Source organism: Heterocephalus glaber, unplaced genomic scaffold, assembly GCF_053883595.1.
Source record: "Heterocephalus glaber isolate CG9 unplaced genomic scaffold, H.glaber_assembly_v1.0 deba00001553, whole genome shotgun sequence".
In the NCBI taxonomy this organism is placed as follows: domain Eukaryota; kingdom Metazoa; phylum Chordata; class Mammalia; order Rodentia; family Bathyergidae; genus Heterocephalus; species Heterocephalus glaber.
This window is the reverse complement of record NW_028258344.1, coordinates 33929233-33951347: the sequence shown is the minus strand read 5'-3', so window position 1 is coordinate 33951347 and position 22115 is coordinate 33929233. Positions and strand designations below refer to the sequence as shown.

The following is a 22115-nucleotide window of genomic DNA, read 5'->3' as shown; positions in this document are numbered from 1 at the left end:
TGTGGCCTAACACAAAGAACAGTTGTTCATTAAACATTCACTGTATGGTTGTGAATGCACAGCATAAGTTTGCAGGAGATAACTATAGAAGAAAACCCAAAGCACAGGGGAAATGGAGCTCAGAGGGTTTTTCAAAACCTCTTCTCAGGTGGCAAATGATTGAGTCTAAGAAAGGAGAACTCGTATTTCCAGAAAAATCTAAACAAAAGAGCTATCATTTTCTCATCAGGAACATAAGATCAATTTCATTCTGCTTCAACACATTGCGTTATCTTCTGCTCAAAGCTAAGGAGTTGGGTTGTTCCTTTTTAAAAACTGTTACACTTTGTCATTTAATATGGAATCACCTAACAGTGAAAATAGAAAGTTTATAATGTGAAGAATGGTGTGCAGATTCACTGAAGGGTGGATCCTGGTGTTCATTAGCTGCACAAATTCTTTATATTCTGCAATTAGAAGCTTTTTGTTAGAACTCGGTGGTGATCACTTTTTAAAAAAAATTTATTTTATTGGTACAATTTAGGTATACAATATAATGACATTCATTATTGGATATTTGCACCTTTAAATAATCTCTCTTGGTTCTTATTTTTCGCCCTTCCCCTGCCCTCCCTTCAACCCCTCGGTCCCTCCCCATTTACATAGACTTTGTTTCCATTTTTTCATTTTCTCATATTAATTCCATTCCCTTCATTCCTTTCCCCTACCCCTCCAACTTCCCCTTCCCCTTTGCCCCTTTTCTTCCTATTTCACATGATCTATTATACCTTTTAGTGCTTATTTACACTTTCAGTTTCTCACATTAGAGAAACTATTTGGTATTACTCATGTGTGTCCTATTTATTTCACTTAAGAGTGTCACCTCAATGTACATCCATTTAACTATAAATGTCGCTAATTTCTCATTTTTTATGGCTGAGTAGTACTCTATTTTATAAAAAACCCACATTTTCTTTATCCAGTCTCCAGATGATGGGCATTTGGGCTGGTTCCAAGTTTTAGCTATCACGAATTTTGCTGATGTGAACATGGGTTCACATATATCATTGGTATGATTCTTTTAATTCTTTGGGGAAGATACACAGCCGGAGAACAGCTGGGTCAAATGGAACTTCCAGTTCTAGTTCTTTGAGGTATCTCCATACTGATTTCCACAGTGGTTGAATCACTCGACACTCCCACCAGCAGTGGAGCAGGGTTCCTCTTTCCCCACAGCCCCACCAGCATTTGTTATTGGTTGATTTCATGATAGCAGCCATTCTTTCTGGGGTGAGATGGAATCTCAGCAATGTTTTTATTTGCATCTCTTGAATGATCAGTGATGTTGAACACTTTTTCATATGTTTATTTGCTACTTCTACTTACTTCTTTGTCTGAGAAATGTCTGTTCATTTCAGATGCCCATTTTCAGATTGGGTCTTTAAATTTGGGAGGTCTGATCTTTTTAAGTTCTTTATAGATTCGAGATAGAAGACCTTTGTCTGAGGAACAGCAGGTGAAGATTTTTTCCCACATTGTGGGTTGTCTCTTTGCACTGTTGGTGGTTTCTCTTGCTGTGCAGAAGCTTTTTAATAAGAAGAGATCACACTTGTTGATTGTTTGTGCTAGTTCACGGGCAACTGAGGTTTTGTTCATAAAATCTTTTCCTACACCAATGTCTTCGAGAGTTCTACCTAACCTCTGTTCCAGGCAATTCAGCGTTTCTATTTTAATATTTAGATCTTTAATCCATTTCGATTTTAGTTTAGTGCATGTGAGAGATATAGGTCTAGTTTTAATCTTTGGCAAGTTGAAATCCAATTTTTCCAGCACCATTTATTAAAGAGGCTATCTTTCCTCCAGTGAGGGTGTTTGGCTCCTTTATTGAAGATGAGATGGCTGAGTGTGTCTGGAGTTGTTTCGGCATCATCTCATCTGTTCCACTGATCTTCAGCTCTGTTTCTTTGCCAGTACCATGATGTTTCTATCACAGTAGCTTTGTAGTAGAGTTTCAAGTTGGGGGTTGTGATACCCCCTGCCTGTCTCTGTTACCTAGAATTGCTTTTGCTATTCTGGGTCTCTTCTTGTTCCAAATGAAGTTTTGGATTCTTTTCTCAAGGTCCGTGAAGTATGCTGCTAAGATTTCAATTGAAATTGCATTGAATCTATATAGCAGTTTTAGAAGTATGGCCATTTTCACTATATTGATCCTTCCAACCCAAGAGCAGGGGATGTCTTTCCATTTTCTGATATCATATTCAATCTCTCTTTTCAGAGTGCTATAGTTTTCACAGAAGAGGTCTTTGATTTCTTTCATTAGGTTGAGTCCTAGGTATTTCAGTTTTTTGGATGCTATTGTGAAAGGAATTGTTTGCCCTATTTCTGTCTCAGTGAGTCTATTGTTCATGTAGAGGAAATGTATTGATTTTTATGTGTTGACCTTGTATCCAGCTACTGAATTTGGTTATTAAGTCTAGAAGACTTTTGGTGGAGTTCTTGGGGTCTTCCATGTAGAGTATCATGCCATCTGCAAACAATGACAATTTGACTTCTGCATTTTCTATCTTTATTCCTTTTCTTTCTCTTGTTTAATTGCTGTGGCTAATGTTTCCAAGACTATATTGAACAAGAATGGTGATAGTGGACATCCTTGTCTTGTTCCTGATTTTAGTGCGAAGGATTTCAGTTTTTGACCCTTTAGTATGATATTGACTGTTGGTTTTTCATAGATAGCTTTTTATCAGATTGAAGTAGAGACTGTCTTTTCCAATTTTTTGTGGGGTTTTTATCATAAATGCATGTTGGATTTTGTCAAATGCTTTTTCTGCATCTGTTGAGATGATCATATGGTTTTTGTACTTGGCTCTATTAATATAGTGTATTACATTTACTGATTTGCGTATGTTAAACCATCCCTGCATCCCTGGGATGAATCCCACTTGGTCAGGGTGTATGATCTTCTTGATGATCTTCTGCATTTTATTTGCCAGTACCTTATTAAGGATTTTTGCATCCATGTTCATTAGTGAGATTGGCCTATAGTTTTCTTTTTCGGTTGAGTCTTTCTCTGCTTTGGGGATCAAGGTGATGCTTGTTTCCAGGAATGAATTTGGGAATATTGCTTCCCTTTCAATTTCATTGAAGAGTTTAAACAGTAGTGGCAGCAGTTCCTCTCTAAATGTTTTTTAGCCTTCAGCAGTGAAGCCATCAGGACTGGGCTTTTCTTAGTTGGTAAGTTTTTATTTATGTTTTCAATTTCATTGGTTGATATTGGGTTGTTTAGAATTTTTAGAACTTCTTCATTCAACTTTGGTAATTCATACATATTTAGGAATCTGTCCGTTTCTTTGGTGTTTTCCATCTTACTGGCATATAGGTTCTCAAAGTAGGTATTGATGATCCTCTGGATTTCTGCTGGGTATGTTGTAATTTCACCCTTTTCATTCCTAATTGCATGGATTTGGGCCTTTTCTTTAATTTTTCTGATAAGGTTGGCTAAGGGTTTGTCAATTTTGTTGATTCCTTCGAAGAACCAACTCTTGGCTTCATTAATTTTTTGCATCGTTCTCTTAGACTCCATTGAATTGATTTCTCCTCTGATCTTTATAATTTCCTCCCTTGTATGAGCTTTGGGTTTCTCCTGCTCTTCTTTTTCTAGAACTTGAAGTTCAGCATCGGGTTGTTTAACTGGGTTCACTCTGTTTTCCTAATATGTGTCTTCACTGCTATGAATTTCCCTCGTAAGACTGCTTTCATTGTGTCCCCTAGATTCCGACATGTTGTATTGTCATTGTCATTTAATTGTAGGAACTGTCTGATTTCTTCTTTAATTTCCTCTGTGACCCATTAGTTATTCAGAAGTGTGTTGTTCAATTTACATGTGTTTATGTAAGTTTTGTGGTTTCTTTTGCTATTGATCTCCAATTTCATCGCACTATGTTCTGATAATATACAGGGTATAACTTCAATTCCTTTGAACTTAAACACATTCTATGAGGGAGTATGTGGTCTATTTTGGAGAGTGATACGTGTGCAGTTGAAAAGAATGTGTATCCTGATTTTGTGGGGTGGAACACTCTGTAGACATCTGTTAAGTTCATTTGTTCAAGAGTTCAATTGAGTTCTAGTATTTCATTACTTATTTTTTGTCTAGTTGATCTATCTATTTGTGACAGTGGGGTGTTGAGGTCCCCCACTACAATTGTATTAGTGCATACATGATTTTTCATGTCTGTTAGTATTTGTTTTATATAGTTGGGTGAACTAGTGTTGGTGCACAGATATTTATTATTGTCATCTCTTCTTGTTGGATTGTTCCCTTTACAAGGATGTAGTGTCCTTCTCTGTCTCTCTTAGTGTTGGTTTGAAATCCACTTGATCTGCAAAGAGGATAGTTACTCTTGCTTTTTTTGTTGTTGTTGTTCTTTTATTGGTACATTTTAGGTATACAATTCATTTACATTTATCATTGGGTGTTTGTACCTGTACATGATACATCTTGGTTCTTATTTTTTTCCCCATTACTTGTGCGCCCTTCACCCCCTCCACCCTTCCCTATTTACATAGATTTCATTTCTATTTTTTTCTTTTCTCATAGTTTTTCCTTCCCCTCTTTTCCTTTCCCCTTCCCCTCCCTTCACTCCTTCATCTTTGGACCTTTTTTCCTAATTCAAATTATCAATTATTCATTTTAATCATTTTAACTCTTGTTTACACTATCAGTTTCTCACACTAGAGAAACTATTAGGTATTGAAACATGTGTGTCCTATTTATTTCACTTAAGAGTATGGCCTCGATATGCATGCATTTAGCTATAAATGACTTTAGTTTTTCATTCTTTATGGCTGAGTAGTACTCCATTTTATAAAAAAAACACATTTTCTTTATCCAGTTTCCAGTTGATGGGCACTTGGGCTGCTTCCAAGCTTTAGCTATTACAAACTGTGCTGCTATGAACATGGGTGCACATATATCACTGTGGTATGATTCTTTGAATTCTTTTGGGAAGATACCCAGCAGGGGAATAGCTGGGTCAAATGGGACCTCTTGTCCTACTTCTTTGAGGTATCTCCATACTGACTTCCACAGTAGTTGCACCAGTCTGCACTCACACCAACAATGGAGAAGGGTTCCTTTCTCCCCACAACCCCACCAGCATTTGTCATTTGTTGATTTCTTGAGAGCAGCCATTCTTTCGGGGGTGAGAAGGAATCTCACTGTTGTTTTCATCTGCATCTCTCCAATGACGAGTGATGTTGAACATTTTTTCATATAATTGTTTGCTGCTTTTACTTCTTTGTCTGAGAAATATCTGTTCATTTCAGATGCCCATTTTTGAATTGGGTGTTTGAATTTGGGGGTTCTGATTTTTTCAATTCTTTATATATTCTAGATAGTAGTCCTTTGTCTGAGGTACAGCTGCTAAAAGTTTTTTTCCAAATTACAGGTTGTCTGTTAGCTCTGTTGGTTGTTTCTTTTGCAGTGCAGAAGCTTTTTAATAAGATGAGATCCCAGTTGTTGATTCTTTGTGCTAGTTCCCGTGCTACTGAGGTTTTGTTCATAAAGTCTTTTCCTATGCCAATGTCTTCAAGAGTTCTACCTAACTTATCTTCCAGCAAGTTTAGTGTTTCTGTCTTAATATTTAGATCTTTAATCCACGTCGATCTTAGCTTAGTGCATGGTGATAGGTATGGGTCTAGTTTTAATCTCTGACAGGTTGAAATCCAGTTTTTCCAACACCATTTATTAAATAGGCTATCTTTTCTCCAATGATGGTGGTTGGCTCCTTTGTCAAAGATGAGGTGGCTGAGCATGTCTGGAGTTGTTTCTGCATCTCCTAATCTATTCCACTGATGCTCAGGTGTGTTCCTTTGCCAGTACCATGCTGATTTTATCACAGTAGCTTTGTAGTATAGTTTCAAGTTGGGGATTGTGATACCCCCAGCCATATCTCTGTTGGTTAGAATTGCTTTTGCTATTCTAGGTCTCTTCTGGTTCCAAAAGAATTTTTGGATTGTTTTCTCTAGTTTTGTGAAGTATATTGTTGGAATTTCAATTGGCATTCATTGAATCTATATAGTAGTTTTGGAAGCATGGCCATTTTCACTATATTAGTTCTTCCTATCCAGGAGTGAGGGGTGTCTTTCTCTTTTCTTGTATCCTATTCAATCTCTTTTTTCAGAGTGCTGTAGTTTTCAGTGTAGAGGTCTTTTGCTTCCTTTGTTAGATTGATTCCTAGATATTTCAATTTTTTGGATGCTATTGTAAAAGGAATTTTTTCCCTAATTTCTCTCTCAGTGAGTCTGTTATTTGTGTAAAAGAAGGCTATTGTTTTTTGAGTGTTGACCTTGTATCCAGCTACTCTACTGAATCTGTCAACTAATTCTAGAAGTCTTCTGGCAGAGTTTTTTGGGTCTTCTATGTAAAGTATCATATTGTCAGCAAATAATGACAGTTTAACTTGTTCTTTTCCTATCTTTATTCCTTTTATTTCTTTCTCTTTTCTAATTGCTGTAGCTAATGTTTCCAGAACTATATTGAACAGGAGTGGTGATAGTGGGCATCCTTGTCTTGTTTCTGATTTTAGTGTGAAAGTTTTCAGCTTTTGACCATTTAGTATGATGTTGGCTGTTCGTTTTTCATAGATAGTCTTAATCAGGTTAAGATAAAGACCATCTATTCCAATTTTCTGTAGGGTTTTTAATCATGAATGGGTGCTGGATTTTGTTGAATGCTTTTTCTGCATCTATTGAGATGATCATATGGTTTTTGTCCTTGACTCTGTTAATATGGTGTGTTACCTCTATTGATGTACGAATGTTGAACCATCCTTGCATCCCTGGGATAAATCTGACTTGGTCAGGATGTATGATCTTCTTGATGACCCTCTGTATTCTGTTTGCCAGTATCTTGTTGAGGATTTTTGCATCTATGTTCATTAGGGAGATTGGTCTGTAGCTCTCTTTTTGGGTTGGGTCTTTCCCTGGTTTTGGAATCAAAGTAACACTTGCTTCCAGGAATGAATTTAGAAGTATTGCTTCCCTTTCAATTTCCTTGATGAGTTTAAAGAGTAATGGCAATAGTTCTTCTTTAAATGTCTTGTAGAATTCAGCAGTGAAGCCATCCAGACCTGGGCTTTTCTTTGTTCATAAATATTTTATTACATTTTCAATTTCACTCATTGTAATTGGGGTGTTTGGAATTTCTATATCTTCTTCATTTAACTTTGGCAATTCGTTTGTATCTAAGAATCTGCCCATTTCTTCTGTTTTCCATTTTATTGGAGTAGAGGTTCTTGAAGTAGGTATTGATGATCCTCTGGATTTGCATTGGATCTGTTGTGACTTCACATTTTTCATTCTTAATTGCATGTATTTGTGCCTTTTCTTTCCTTTTTTTGATAAGGTTGGCTAAAGGTTTATTGATTTTATTTATTCTTTCATAAAACCAACTCTTTGATTCATTAGTTTTTTTGTATTGTTCTCTTAATCTCCATTGCATTTATTTCTGCTCTGATCTTTATAATTTCCTCTCTTGTACAAGCTTTGGATTCATTATGCTCTTCTTTTTCTAGGAGGTTGAGGTTTTGCATTAGGTGATTTATCTGAGTTTTCTCTGTTTTCCTAATATGGGCATTCACTGCTATGAATTTCCCACTTAGAACTGCTTTCATTGTGTACCATAGATTCCTGTATGTTGTACTGGCATTTTCATTTACTTGTAGAAACTATTTAATTTCTTCTTTAATTACTTCTGTGACCCATTGGTTGTTCAAGAGGGTGTTATTCAGTTTCCATATGTTTGTTGGGGTTTTGCTGTTTCTTATGTTATTGATCTCCAATTTTATTGCACTATGCTCTGATAAAATACAGGGGGTAACTTCAATTCTTTTACATTTACTTAGACATGTCCTATGAGCTAGCACATAGTATATTCTGGAGAATGACCCATGTGGAGCGGAAAAGAATGTGTATTCCAAGTTTGTGGAGTTGAACACTCTGTAAACATCTATTAAGTCCACTTGTTCAATAGCTTGGTTCAGTTCTAGAATTTTCTTGTTAACTTTTTGTCTAGATGATCTGTCTATTTGTGATAGTGGGGTATTGAGGTCCCCCACTACAATTTTGTTAGTGTTTATTTGGTTTTTCGTGTCTATTAATATTTGTTTTGTATAGTTGGGGACATTCATATTTGGTGCATATATATTTAGGATTGTCATCTCTTCCTCTTGGATTGTTCCCTTCACAAGGATGTAATGACCATCTTTGTCTCTCTTAGTTTTGGTTTGAAATCTACTTTGTCTGCAAATAAGATTGCTACCCCTGGTTTCTTCTGGGTTCCTGTGGCGTGGAGAACTGTTTTCCATCCTTTTACTTTTAGTCTATGAGTTTCTTTTTGAGTTAGGTGTGTTTCTTGTATATAGCATATTGTTGCATTTTCCTTTTTAATCCATTCTGCCAGTCTATTTCTTTTGATTGGTGACTTGAGGCCATTAACATTGAGGGTTATAATTGATAGATAATGATTTATCCTTGTCATGATGTTTTACTTTTGTTGGCTTTTTTATTTCTTTTTTACCCCCTTTCTCTTTAGTGTCTTACCTTACCTGGTGGCTTACCTCTGTTGGGCTTCATGGAGTTGTGACCTTCATTGCTTTTTTCTAGGATATTGTTTAGAATTGCTTGTAGTGCTGGTTTGGTGTTCATGAAATTTCTCATGTGTTCTTTGTCATGGAAGTATCTAATTTCCCCATCGATTTTGAAAGATAATTTTGCAGGATACAACAGTCTAGATTGGAAGTTATTTTCTTTTAGGGCTTGAAATACTTCACTCCAGGCTCTCCTTGATTTGAGGGTTTGTGTTGAGAAGTCTGCTGTGATTCTGATGGGCTTTCCTTTGGAGGTGATTTGTTTCTTTTCTCTAACTGCTTGTAAGATTGTGTTTTTCTGTTGGGTTTCTGGGATCTTGACTATTATATGTCTAGATGTAGATTTTTTTTATCATGGCTAGTTGGAGTTCTATATGCCTGACTTATCTGTATGTCCAATTCTCTACCTCTGTCTGGGAAGTTTTCCACTATTACTTCTGTGAACAGTTTTATTATGCCAACTGTTCTTTCTCCTGTTTTTTCGTGGACTCCTATCAGTCTTATGTTATTCCTCTTTGCATGGTCTAGCAGTTGTTGGATTGATTTCTTGTGGTCCCTTACTATTTTTAAGAAATCTCTATTTTCATGGTCTCTAATTGTGATCCTGTCTTCTATATCTGATATTCTATCTTCAGATTTCCTTAATCTGCTGTGGATACTTTCAGTGGAGTTTTTGATCTCCTGAATATCTGTTTGAATCTGTTTCATGGATTCCATTTCTTTCTTATGTTTGGCAATAATGGTTTCCATTTCTTTCTTATGCTGGGTATTCATGGCTTCCAGCATGTTTCTGAGCTCATCTATTTTTTTTTATCTGTTTCTGTTCTAGATACTCTAATCATGTCTTTCACTCTGCCCACCATCTCTGTAGATATCTGGGAGATTATCTGTGCTTTGAGTTTTCCTAGAGCCTCATTCATCCGTTTTGTTACTTCCTGTGCTATCAGTTCAGGGTATCCAGGTGGTTGGTTATGGGACTTTTCCATCTCATTTCCCCCAGGATTTACCCTTGGTGGGGTGGAAGTCTGAGTTTGTTCCTTGCTTAAATGTCTTCTCATTTTTGTTTTTTGGTACTGTCCTTGGTTTAACTCCTGGGTTGATAGTTTGAAATTGCTTATTGTAGGTATCTTTGTTGCTTGTAATTAGAACCCTTATGGAATGATTGCTTCTCAGGGGTGTCTTCCAGATATAGCTAGTCTTTCAGTTTTGAGTTTCTAATGACTCTAAGGCTATCTCATTTTCCTTACACTAGGAAGGTTCATTGACTAGATCAATAACAACACCTTAGCCCAAGTGACACATTCAGCAACACCATTACATCAAGTACGTCTTTGAAAATGACATTTTGTGGTAGTTATTAATCTATCACCTTTAGCTGTGTGAATTAAATCAAGATCGTGGACCAACCCAATATATTGTGAATAAACTCTTCAATAAAACAACTTTACCCTTTGGGATGGTGTGTTAGAAGGGGTTGGTGAGGGAGGGACAGATGGGAAGAAGGATAGGGGAAGGTTAGCTGTGTGGCCAGAGGATACAGGTGAGAAGGAAAAAGAGAATAATAGGAAAATAAAGAAGAACTCTAAATGAGGACCAAAACAGGGACAAAAAGGGAAGATGAACAATGTGGGAGAGCAAGAGAGTGAATGTAAGAGAGAGAGAAAGGAAAGAGAAAAGAAAGAAGAAAAGAAAAAAAGGAGAGAAAAACAAATATTTGCAAAGGGTAGGAAAATAATTAAAGGTAAGAGGAGCAAAAGAAAAGAAAAGAGAAAAAAACAAACTAATAATACTAATTTTGGGAATGAAAAATAACAATGAAGATGAAGGGCCTCTTTCAGGGTATGTCTCTGTTGTCACAATAGACAACGTGGGTAGCAGTGTGCAGATATAAGTCAATGAGTCTCAGCAAGCTAGTCACAGACCCCTGAGATTCAGGCAGATTTCTGGCTGCAAGTCCCAAGTTGAGCTCCCTGTCCTCCTGTAGGGTTGAACTCTGCAGAGCTGTATTGCTGGTTCCAGCTGCCCTTCCCCTGAAGATAGTCCTGGTCCTGATGGGAGGTGAAGATGACTCCAACTTACCCAGTTCAGTGGTCTGGTGGTCCGGTGTCCTCTGCATCTTTGTAGTGTGGAACCAGGTGGCTGTACAGAGAAGAGGCCAGAGAAGCAGGGGGGCGGGGTGGGGGAGTTGTCTAGTGGATTGGTGCCTGGGCGTGGGCTGATTTGGCATGTTCTGCGTGACTCGTGACCTTGGCACAGCATCCACAGACCTGCCTGTCTACAGCAGGCTGATCTATTCCTGCATTTTTTCAGGTTCCCGTTGCATGGAGTATTGTTTTCCACCATTTAACTTTCATTCTATGAGTTTCTTTTTGAATTAAGTGTGTTTCTTTTATGCAGCATATTGTTGGATTTTGCTTCTTGACCCATTCTGCCAGTTTATTTCTTTTGATTGGTAAATTGAGACCATTAACATTGATGGTTATAACTGATATATACTGACTTATCGTTGATGACTCTTCTTTTTGTTGGATTCTCCCCCTTTGATTTACTTTCTTGTCATGCCCGACGGATTCACTCTGCTGTGCTTCCTGGGTTTGTGATCCTCATTGTCTGTTCCTAGGATATTATGTAAGTTTTTTGGAGTGCTGGCTTGGTATTCATGAAGTTCCTAAGGTGCTCTTTGTCATGAAAGTATCTTAATTCTCCATCAATTTTTAAAGATAGTTTTTCAGTGTACATCAATCTGCGTTGGAGGCTGTTTTCCTTTAGGGCTTGGAATACATCACTCCAAGCTCTTCTTGCCTTAAGAGTTTGCGTTGAGAATTTTGCTGTGATTCTGATGAGCTTTCCTTTGCATGTAATTTGTTACTTTTCTCTAACTGCTTGTAGAACTTTGTTCTCCTGCTGGGTTTCTGGAATATTAACAATTATATACCTATGTGTAGTTTTTTTTTGATCAAGGCTATTTGGAGTCCTGTATGCCTCACTTATCTGTATGTCAAGTTCTTTTCTCCATTGGGAAGTTTTCTGCCATTACTTCTGTGAAGAGTTTTTTTTATGTTATCTGCACTCTCTCCTGTTTCTTTGTAATCAGTCTTATGTTATTCTTCTTTGCATCATCTAGCAGCTGTTGGATTGATTTTGCATGGTCCCTTACAATTTTGAAGCAATTTTTCTTTTCCTGTTCACTAATTGCAATCTTATCTTCTATATCTGAAATTCTGTCCTTACATTGGTTCATTCTGCTGTGTAAACTTTCAATGGAGTTTTATCTCCTGGAAACTTGTTTGTGTCAGTTTTATGGATTCCATTTGTTTCCTATGTTGAGATTCCATCATGCTCCTCAGCTCCTCTGTTTTTTTGTCTGTGTCCTCTCTTAGATTTATTAATCATGTCTTGCACTATGGGCTCGATCTCTGCTGTTATCTGAGAAATTATTTTTTATTTCATTTTGTCGAGATCCTCTTTTGTTGCTAGTTCAGGGAGTCCAGGTTGTTGAGTATCAGAGTGTCCATCTCCTTTCCCTTTGGGGTTGCTGTAAGTGATCTGGAAGTCTGGTTTTGAGACTTGTTTACACGTCTTCTCATTTTGATGGGGTTGGGGGTTGTGTTGGCACCCACATGGCTCACCTCCTCTGTGCTGGGAGTGGTGGAAAGCCAGCCCAGAAGCTCCTTCCTCTAGGCTGGGAGTGGTGGAACTGTTGATCACTCTTTTTGACAGTGGAAACATATGGTTCAAAGCTCCAGTAGTTTTAGGCATGTCCTAATGATTATATATCCATTAATTTGTTTAGAAAAATTGGTCCTACAGAGTAATCCATTGGCCTGTTCAAAAAATTTAATTGTGTATTTATTCCTACTGTATGATCAAAAGTTAGATAAAGACATATCTGTCAGTTTAAAGACAAAAATATGTTATAAGAGCAAGAGTTGTGCCAAACTGTTCTTTAACTTTCAAAGTATGAAGAATGGCAACTCAAGAATGCACTCTTTTTGTTAGAATTACTTTGATGTCTACTTTACACATTTCCATTGTAAGTGTCTCTTTAGCATTAGTGTATTTATACAGATATTATAATATCACCACTTTTCCTCTCAGTGATACTTAATGATAACATTGAAGGGTGAAATCTTTCCCCTCTTTCACTTTTTACATTTCTCTAAATAATCAGGCTTACTAAATATTCAAATCTCCCCAGCATATCCACATTCACTTATTCTATAAGAGTCTTTCCCATCATTTCTACATTTTCATATTATATTCATTTCAAGAAAAGCTCAAATGTCATAGAGGAATTTCATGAGATAGACTTTTATCCCTCTAATGTTTTTGAATTTTTCATTCTACTCAAACTCATTACCAATTTGTTTTCCTTTCTGTATTTACAATGCTGTACCTTTTTTGCCCATGTCTTATTTATGTAATAGACTTTCAGTTCTTTAAGGATTAGCACCATGTTAAATGTATATTAATATTGTCTTTTAAACTCTTCTCTGTCTACTAAATTCTCGATTCAAAATTGCTGAGAAAATGAAGGATATTAAAAGAAGAATGAAATGTTATATTTTTAGAGGCAAATAACAAGGCAAGTAGCAAGTGGAGGTCCTTGACCATTTAAATCCATTCATTTCCATTAATACAGTGATCCTCAACTAGTTTTCCACAAAATTAGAATCACTAAAGAGACATCATATGAAAATGTTTAGTTGCCTTTCTTGACGAGTTTGCTCCTCAGTAGTTTCCATGGCGCATTCCAGGGAATTCTGGAGAGACTGCAGCTGATTCAATGTTTCCTTTAATAAAAATCGAGTGACAAACTGTTCCAAATTGGAAGCTTCCTGGTAGTCCTAAGGGTGACAAATAAGTGCAATTAGAAGTTCAGTGGGGAAAAATAACCAGATATCAGTTTCCCCCATGTGTCCTTTAATCTCAGATGAGTCCTAGGAGAAAGGAAAGAAGAGAAAAAGTGTTGGCTCTGGAGTCTGTGGTCAGGCTCTACTTTCCTCCCAGAAGCTGAGAAAGGGGCTTCGGAACCTTACTATATTTGCCTCATGATTAGGAAATAGAAAATCCAGCCATACTATGGAATACACATCCATAGAAAAGTTTAAAAAAAATCTGGGGAATAACAGAGTTGAAGTGTGACTAACTCAGGTTTTGTTCTATCTCATTTAAATGATGACCATGCCATCATATACTTTCTATGCTACCAGCAACATGCAGTCATGTCTCAGCAACTGGCTTAATTCCCTCTTGATGTATTTATTATGCTTGATCTGTATTATGCTGAAGCCACAGGAAATTATGTACAGTTATTTTAAAATTCAGAAAATGTTAGACTTGGAACAACAATTTACTAAATCCACTCATGTCCAACAATTTACTAAATCTGCTCATGTCCCTCACTGAGTAACTACCTGAGGCTCATTTGCAGCTAACTTCCAGCATATCATTTTAGCCACAGACGCACCATTCCTTCCATCAGCTCCAGGTCTGCGTGAAGATCATTGCAGAGTTGACAGCTGTACTTGTAGAGCTTGTCTAGGTAGGTGGCTGAGCTCTAAGTGGTAGTACCTAGCACACTATGAAGTCTCAGGGAGAAGCAAGGAAGAAAACTAGGCCAGCAAGTTTGAAACATCATCAGGACCACTCTGAGATCATGGGACCAATCAACTAAATCTGATTTTCTAGAGTTTTTGGTAGGAACAGTATATTCAAGTTCAGTGAAGGAATGGATTGATTTGGCTCTGTCCCTAAACAAAATGATTTGTGTATGTGTGTGGCTGAAAATGAAACTGAAAGGAATGATGGTGAGAAGACAATGCAATGAGTCAGTGTGCCACGGAATCATAGGACATGTTTGTAAATCTAAGCAAACAAGATTTAGTTATTCAGTCTCTCTGTATCTTACCTTTCTCACTTATAAATCAAGCTAATAACATCAACAAATATTCCAATACAAGAAGATTCTGAGTATCTATTAACTGTAAATTACAAAATATCGAACTGTGACTTCCTGTTATAAATTGCTTTGGAATTTTTCTCTGTTAGCAGAACAACCTAATATAATAGAAAACCACATTTCTTTCCTAATTTGAAACAGCAAAAGGTTTCACTCATCAGTCTCTTTTTTAGCATATTCTCTGCAGGTGAACAAACCAGGAGATTTTCTTACCTACCGTATCTAATATTATTTTAAAATAAACAATTGTAATTTCTTTAAACTCTTTAAAAAAACAACCATAAAACAAAGCATTATGTGTTCATGACAATCAAGGACTTTATGAGTTAAATCAATTTAAAAATACACAAAATACTTAATTTGCTCTCATAGTTTTCTATTTATTGGCAATGAAAAATTTAAAACATAATTTTTTTTGACACAGGGTCTCACTATGTAGTTCAGATTGGCCTTGAAATCACTATATAGCCCAGGTTGGCTTGGAACTTACAGCAATCCTCCTGCCTCAGCCTGCCTAGTGCTGGGATTACAGGGAGTGCTGATGCACCCAGCTAAAACATCAGTTTCAAATTTTTTTTTTTAAATTAAGGCAAATTTCCTTTGAAATGGAAAGAGAATGTATAATAGAAAAAAGTTGTGTTTGATTCTTTTCATAGTTGTTTCCATTTTGTCAATCCATGTTTTTTAAATTTATTAAAACGAAGACAAAGCACAATACATAGTCAGAGATTATGGTGACTACTTTTGCATCTCAGTGTACACTATGACTAATCCAAAGCAAATGATACGTTTTATTTTTATAGATATCATTGAAAAGTGAAGGAAGCATACGTTTACTGAGCAATGAAGCATAGTGTTGGCCCTACTCTTTTTTCATTGAAATGTTAAATATTTGTCATGTCATGTCAGAGCTATAGAACATGTGTACATTTTCTAGTTAGCTGATTCAAATACTCCAGTCATTGCAATTAGATTTTGCCTTCTCAGACACCAAGGTCCTGCCTTATATTTCTGTATCCTTCATTGTGCCCCAAGTAGATACTCATTCACTACCTGATTGTTTCACAGATAAACTCCTATCCTAAGAATTTATTGCATTGCTATTGTTGCTCTTACATACAAAGATTTTGACAGTTAAAGTTAGATATTTAAGGAAAGTTAAAATTAGAGAACTGGCTGCTTTGTTGCTGCTTCCTCATAGCCAATCAGGAAGTTTCAATGATGCTGATGTTTCCCCCTCCTAGGATGAGAGTTTGCTATCCCCACCAGCCACCCTTCAGATAACTTTATGAAATGTCACAATCCAGTTGGTTAATATATTGGACAGAAATCTTGGTGCCTTGACATCGAGGGGGTGCCAGGTTGGGAAACTGCTTTGAGAGATTAATTTTTTTGAGTCAGTTTTGAAGGTTTGATATTGTGTGGTGCCCATAGGGAATAAGGAAAAAAATTTATTTCCTGATATTCCTACTCACTCTTCAGGCTCTGCTCACGCACCTTCTCCACACACAGCCTTTCCTTGCCTGGAACCAGCCTGCCTCCTCACAGCACCAGGCACAGTTCTCTTCCTTCTGTGCACTCCTGTAACGCCTTTCCCTACCCAGGGTATAGGAGTGTCACTTTATATTGCAATCTGTTGTTTACTGTTTTTCTGCCCCATTTTAGTTCAGCTCTTTATGGGTAAAAATTATGTCTTATTCATCTGTGCCTCCAGAATGCTCAGAATGAAGACTGGCTCACAGCAGCTGCCCCATAAAAGCTTAAAGAGTGTGTGAGGAGTATGTGAGGGACTCCCTGTGGAGAGGAAGGCACCCAAAGGAAAGTCTGAGCCCTGTGCTCTGCTCTTCCTGCTCAGCAAGCCCTGCTGCCTCCCTCCGCATCGCACCCTTGGGTGTAAATGCTGCAGCCCAGCTTGCTTGGTCATGTGGGCTCTGCAATAAAGGGAAATACAGCTCTGCTCTTTGCAGACTGTTTGTCCTTATTTTATTTTCTGGACCATTTGTTAGTCTTCTTCCCTTCTCTTATTCTGGATCCCAAGCTTTGGGCCTGCAGACCTAGGTGGCACAAATTCAGTCTTGCTTCCCGTCTCTCAGATATGCAGCAGATGTTCCTTTGGAAGTCAGTGGCAAAAGAAGCAGATGGAAAATTAAACAGATAACAAGCTGGAAAATGTCAAAGCCTGGCCCTTTTTATTCCTAACAAATGTGTTGGTTGTGAAGGTACAAAATGAGATCTTCACATTCCTCATTCCCCCAGAAGATTGATATGTTGATGTAAGGTGCATGTCCTTTGTGCAAAACACAGAATTGGAAAGACTGGCAGAAAGAACCACTGATCTTATTATATACAAAACAATAAATGTGCGGATGATATTGAATATCCAGATTCTGCCTCTTTATTTCAGATACAGTTTTGTCTGTCATGCTCATTAGAGAGATTATGAGTAAATGGAAGCTAACGCTATACTTTTATCCCAATAACATTCATTCAAGCCATTGAGAAATGTCAATTACATGAATCATTAGGTGGAAATCATTAACAAAGTAACATTAATGCTTCCATTTTTGCCTTTGGAAAGCCTGGAATGTAAACATTTCAATTGTATTTTGTTTTGTGGAGCTAAAACAGGCTAGCATTCATCCAAGTAAAAATCCTAGCACTGAGACCATAGAATTTTGAAAATCAAGTTTCTTAGGGGACTGCTTGTGCATCTTAATTGTCAGATAATTTCTCAGTATGCAAGCTCTGCCCATCTGGTTGATGGAAGAGAGGAGATCTTAGTTATTAACCCACTATGAATCATCTGAGTTAATTAGGAAAATCAGAGCATGAGAATGCCTTGTTTGTATTCACCATTTGAACATTAATGAAGCTGGTGACATGTAGTCTCAGTGTCTTCTTGTTTATGAGGTCAGAAACGATCACATTTGGCAGGGAGTATTGCTTCTGTCTTTTGATCCAAGCCCCTGCGGCTTTTGCCAGTCTTGTGTGAGGTATCTGTGCCAGTTTCCACAATATGAAAAAGCATCATGCTGCAAGGATAAGGTTATGTCTTTCTTTTTCAGGATCCTTCCCCAAACTGTTACTTTCTTTTTTATAATAAGTGGCATACATACATTACCTATGTCCTACTTTTTAGAAATATTTTTAGGCTTCCATTTAAAACAGTTCATACTTTTTCTTTTCAAATAGGGAAAATACTCTATCAAATTTATGATTAAAAAAACAAAAAATGAAGAATTGGTTCTTAACTAAGTGTCTTAAAAGTGGGCTGAGGTTGCCAGACATAGTGGTGCACGCCTGTAACCCTTGCTACTCAGGAGGCTGAAGCAAGAAGATCAGAAGTTTGAGGGCGGTCTGAGCACTTAGTGAGAGCTTGCCTCAAAATAAAAAAGTAAGACAAGAAGAGCTGGGAGTGCAGCTCAGTACTATAGCACTTCCCTAGGATGTACAAGCACAAAACACTGGATTCAGCCCTCACTACCGAAAAAAAAAAAAAGACATTGTTGGAAGTCTTAAATGGCAAAATAAGAGATCAAAACAATTGCAGTCTGCAGAGTCCAAGGAGTAAGATGATAACAGATCTTGACATTAGTGAGAGAGGAGACATGGCTCTAATTTTGGAATAAAATATTATTAAACAACCAATAGATTGAAACAATCTGTACCTCTATTTTAGGTTGATATTCTGTAGTTTGAAAGCAGAAAATACTTCAGAGATGAGTTATATTATCTAAGACCTTTATCTTGCCATGATCTATTATCAAAGGCTCATCCCATGTTGCCAAGGACTTATTTTGTGTAGGTTTCTTCCTCTGGCTCCTTCTATTTCTCTGTCTTGCATCAGGAGCACATGACCACTTGGATATCTTTACCCAGAGAGCAATCCCATTCTGCTGTGAAGTAGTCCTCTTCAAAGAAGTGGGATTTTATGAAAATGTATATGGCCATAAGGATGGGGACATCTACAGAGTCAGTCCAAACCTGGAGATAACAGTGGAGATGAAGACCCAGGTTCCATCCATAGGTGGCTAACAGTAGAGTGGTTAAGAATCCGTGTCTACATAATGTTAAGTGAAATAAATCAGACATAGAAAGTTGAATATGGCATAGTTTCTCTTATATGAGAAACTCAAAATATAAATAAAGAATAAAAGAAAGAGAATAGGAAACAGAGAGGCAGACTTTTTGGAGAAGGGGAAGGGGGTCAGGGGAGCAGGGAAGGGGTAGGGAAAGGAGGAGCTAAAAATGATCAATGTGTGTATGCATGTGTGTATATACCAGTTCTCCCAAATGAATGTTATCGATCATCATTACGTACAACAAACATACCCTGATTAAAATAAAGAACCTGGGTCAGAGAATGGTCAGACTTAAATTCTGATCTACACTTGTGCCACTGGACAGATGTGTGAACTTAGCAACATATTCAACCTTTCCAGTTTCTATGTCCTTAACTGTGTGTGAATAAGAATAGTTATCAAAAGCTTACTTTGAGGATTAAACTAAATATGGCATTTAGAGTGCACAGCATGGTAGCTCATAGTTTTGGATACTGTTCATGGCTGTTATTACCATAATGAGGAAGAGTATTACAAAGTCTAATGGACAGATCATTAGCTCAAAATTCACAGGATCTGGGTTTGTCTGCTGTGAAAATAGGCTACATCAGAATTACTGCTAGGATAAATGCATACTTGGTATTTGGCATATAGTAAGCTCTCCACAGAGATTAATTTTCTTTCACATATATTTTCTACTATACATCTTCTATACCTTGCTACTCAAAAATATATACCTTTTGTATACAGATTTATTAATATATTGAGGCTTCGGCTCATCAGATTGAGGAGTGTCAAGTTTAAAATGTGGATTTCAACTGCAAAATTAATCAAAAAGCTTTTCCATTCTTAATCTTTTTCTCACCAAAGATAGTACATGGAGTACAACTTACAAATCTGAGCCACATTCTTTGCTTTCCCCTTTGTGTCCTCTGAATGTTGTCATTTGTAATCTTCCACAGAGCACCTCATTTTTCAGAGTCTTTCCAAAATTCTTTTCTCAGTCTCTGACTTTACTGCTATTTCTTAGTTTCTTCTCAGATCTTGACCTCAAGTCTGTATGAGTCTGACTTTATTCACCTAGGTGCACTCTCTTGTCTAGCTCACAGGAGTTCAGAGAGCAGAAAAATAGCCACAGGAGGATTTATGAAGATATCCTCATTAGTAGCATAGTGTTTGAAGAAGCTGAAATCTTTACACAAAAACAGAACAATTGGAAAACAGCACAACAAAAGATTCCAATAGATAACAAACACAACAAAGCTAGAGAACAAAGCACTGTCAAACTCAAATTATAGGGGGATAAGGATAAATTTACTGCCACAAGAATCTCTACTGCCTGCTGTCCCTGGATGTTTGGAAAAAATGAAGGGAGGAAGTAGGATTCATCATAGTCCTGAAAACAGAGACTCCGAAGTGGCCAACAAATAGTCACTGGCTCAGACTGAGATGTTTTATCCCAAACATGTGAATGTAAAAATGGGAGAGCACAAAAATCTAGCAAGGCTTACAGGGGCTGGAACTGTGAAGCTCCTATGAACTCTTGAAATTAAATTAGCCACCCTAAATGGTACATCAGGAGGGGCCAGCATGAGAAGAATCTGCTGAAAGTGGAATCAAAAGTGAACAGGATGAGACAACAGAAACAAGAAAAGAAGATTCAGATAAAAAGGAGGGGAGAGGAACACAGCCAGGAAATCTCAGAGGAAAGTCATCACTCTTTTGTTCTTTTTTTGGTGGTATTGGAGATACCCAGGGCCTTTGCACTGAGCTACATCCCCAACAATCATTCCTCCCTTTTTTTTATTTTGAGACAGAGTCTCACCAAGTTGCTAAGGCTGCCCTTGAACTTATGATCCTCCTGCCTCAGCCTCACAGAGTGCCAGGATTGCAGGCACCAGTTCATTTTTCAATACCACAAGACAACCATCTAAGAATCTTGGTTAAGTTAGAAAACCAGTTCTGAACACAGCCAATTTAGAAAGATTTGGAAAACATATTTTTTTAAAAAAGTAACAACAGAAAATTACCAAAGTAAAATTCTATGTAATGTTGTAAAAAGAAAAAGTGAAATAAAGAACAGAATAACATCCCTGGTATGAAAGCATACCAGAAAGACAGTCCATAATCAGATCAACGTATTAGGAAGAATTTATAAAGCTAAAAGACATTAAGAAAAAACTTATGAAAAGATACAACATATTACAAGCTCAGAAATGAGGTATCACAATTTAGAAAACAATTAGAGGAAAAATATGATTTCGGGGACTGATTCTAGGTTAGAGGAACAAAAGAACAAGTAAACATACAGTATCTTTTTTTTGGTGGGGGGGTACCTGGGATCGAACCCAGGACCTTGCGCTTGCAAGGCAGGCGCCAGCACCACTGAGCTAAATCCCCGGCCCCTACAGTATCTTAAAATAAGGAAAAGAGAAAAACTAAAACTAAAAAATGTAAAGAAAAGAAACAAAATGGATTTGAGAGGACATGATAAATAATAAGGATAAACAAAATAACCAACTTATTAATAGTAGAATCCCCAAAGAACTGTAGAACCTAACCAAGGAATGGAACAAATACTAGAATCTTGTAATCAAGAATGTTTTCCAAAACAAAAAAGATGTGATATTAAATATTGAAAGCATATTGTATATATAGGAAAATCAACTCAGAAAAAATACATCAAGATGTATCTTAACAAGATTATTGGACTTCAAAAGACAATGCAAAAACTCTTTGTGCATCTAGACGTAGAGAGCAAATGACCCATGAGGTTAAAAAAAATAAAACAACTAGGTTCCAAATTTTCCAGAAGCAACTCTTTTTATGTCAGAAGAAAGTGTAGTAACATAGTTAAGATATTTAAAATAAAATGGATTCAAGGATTTTATATAAGCAGAAGTGATTTAAAAGATAAAGGCCCTCATCCCCCACAAAAATGCAGAAACATATATATTGTTCCCATGAGCTCTGCTCAGAGATCTGTTAGAAAATGAGCAGCAGACAGGCAAGATGACCAGAGAAAATGCAACATAAAGACTGGTGACCTGAGTTCTAAGTACAGGCACATTTTTGTAGAAGCCTACACAGTATACATTTCAGATTTTGTGAACATGGAGCATAAAAGTAGACATACATTATTTTAAATGAAAGATTCCGGCTTTGTTGATTGGCCATATGAAATAGATGGCTGCCAGAATTTGGCCAACTGCTAGAGTTTGCTGACCCCTCATCCAGACATAGAGCATCAGAGGCTGCCAACATCAAAACAGAGACAAGCAGACAGTATGTGAGTCCTGATATTCACTGCCAGCTGTAGTCTTGTCAAATAAGCCTTGGATTCTGTTCAGAATGTGCAGCAAATGCAGAGGTGAGACAAACATGATTCATGGTACCACGAGTAGGTAATCAGCAAAGTGTAAACTGTGAGCACCTCTCTAAACTGCCAGAGATAAACTATATAAA

At 37.1% G+C, this 22115-nt stretch overlaps 1 protein-coding gene across 7 annotated transcripts in view; it reads right to left on the bottom strand.

The window, feature by feature from the left end:
* Positions 1-22115, bottom strand: part of Necab1 (N-terminal EF-hand calcium binding protein 1) — a 272176-nt gene that overhangs the window by 40924 nt on the left and 209137 nt on the right. For all 7 annotated transcript variants that reach the window (XM_087190575.1, XM_087190576.1, XM_087190573.1 and 4 more), the window contains one exon: positions 13338-13474. In XM_087190575.1, coding sequence (XP_087046701.1) covers positions 13338-13474 — 137 coding nt within the window. The remainder of the gene's footprint in view (positions 1-13337; positions 13475-22115) is intronic.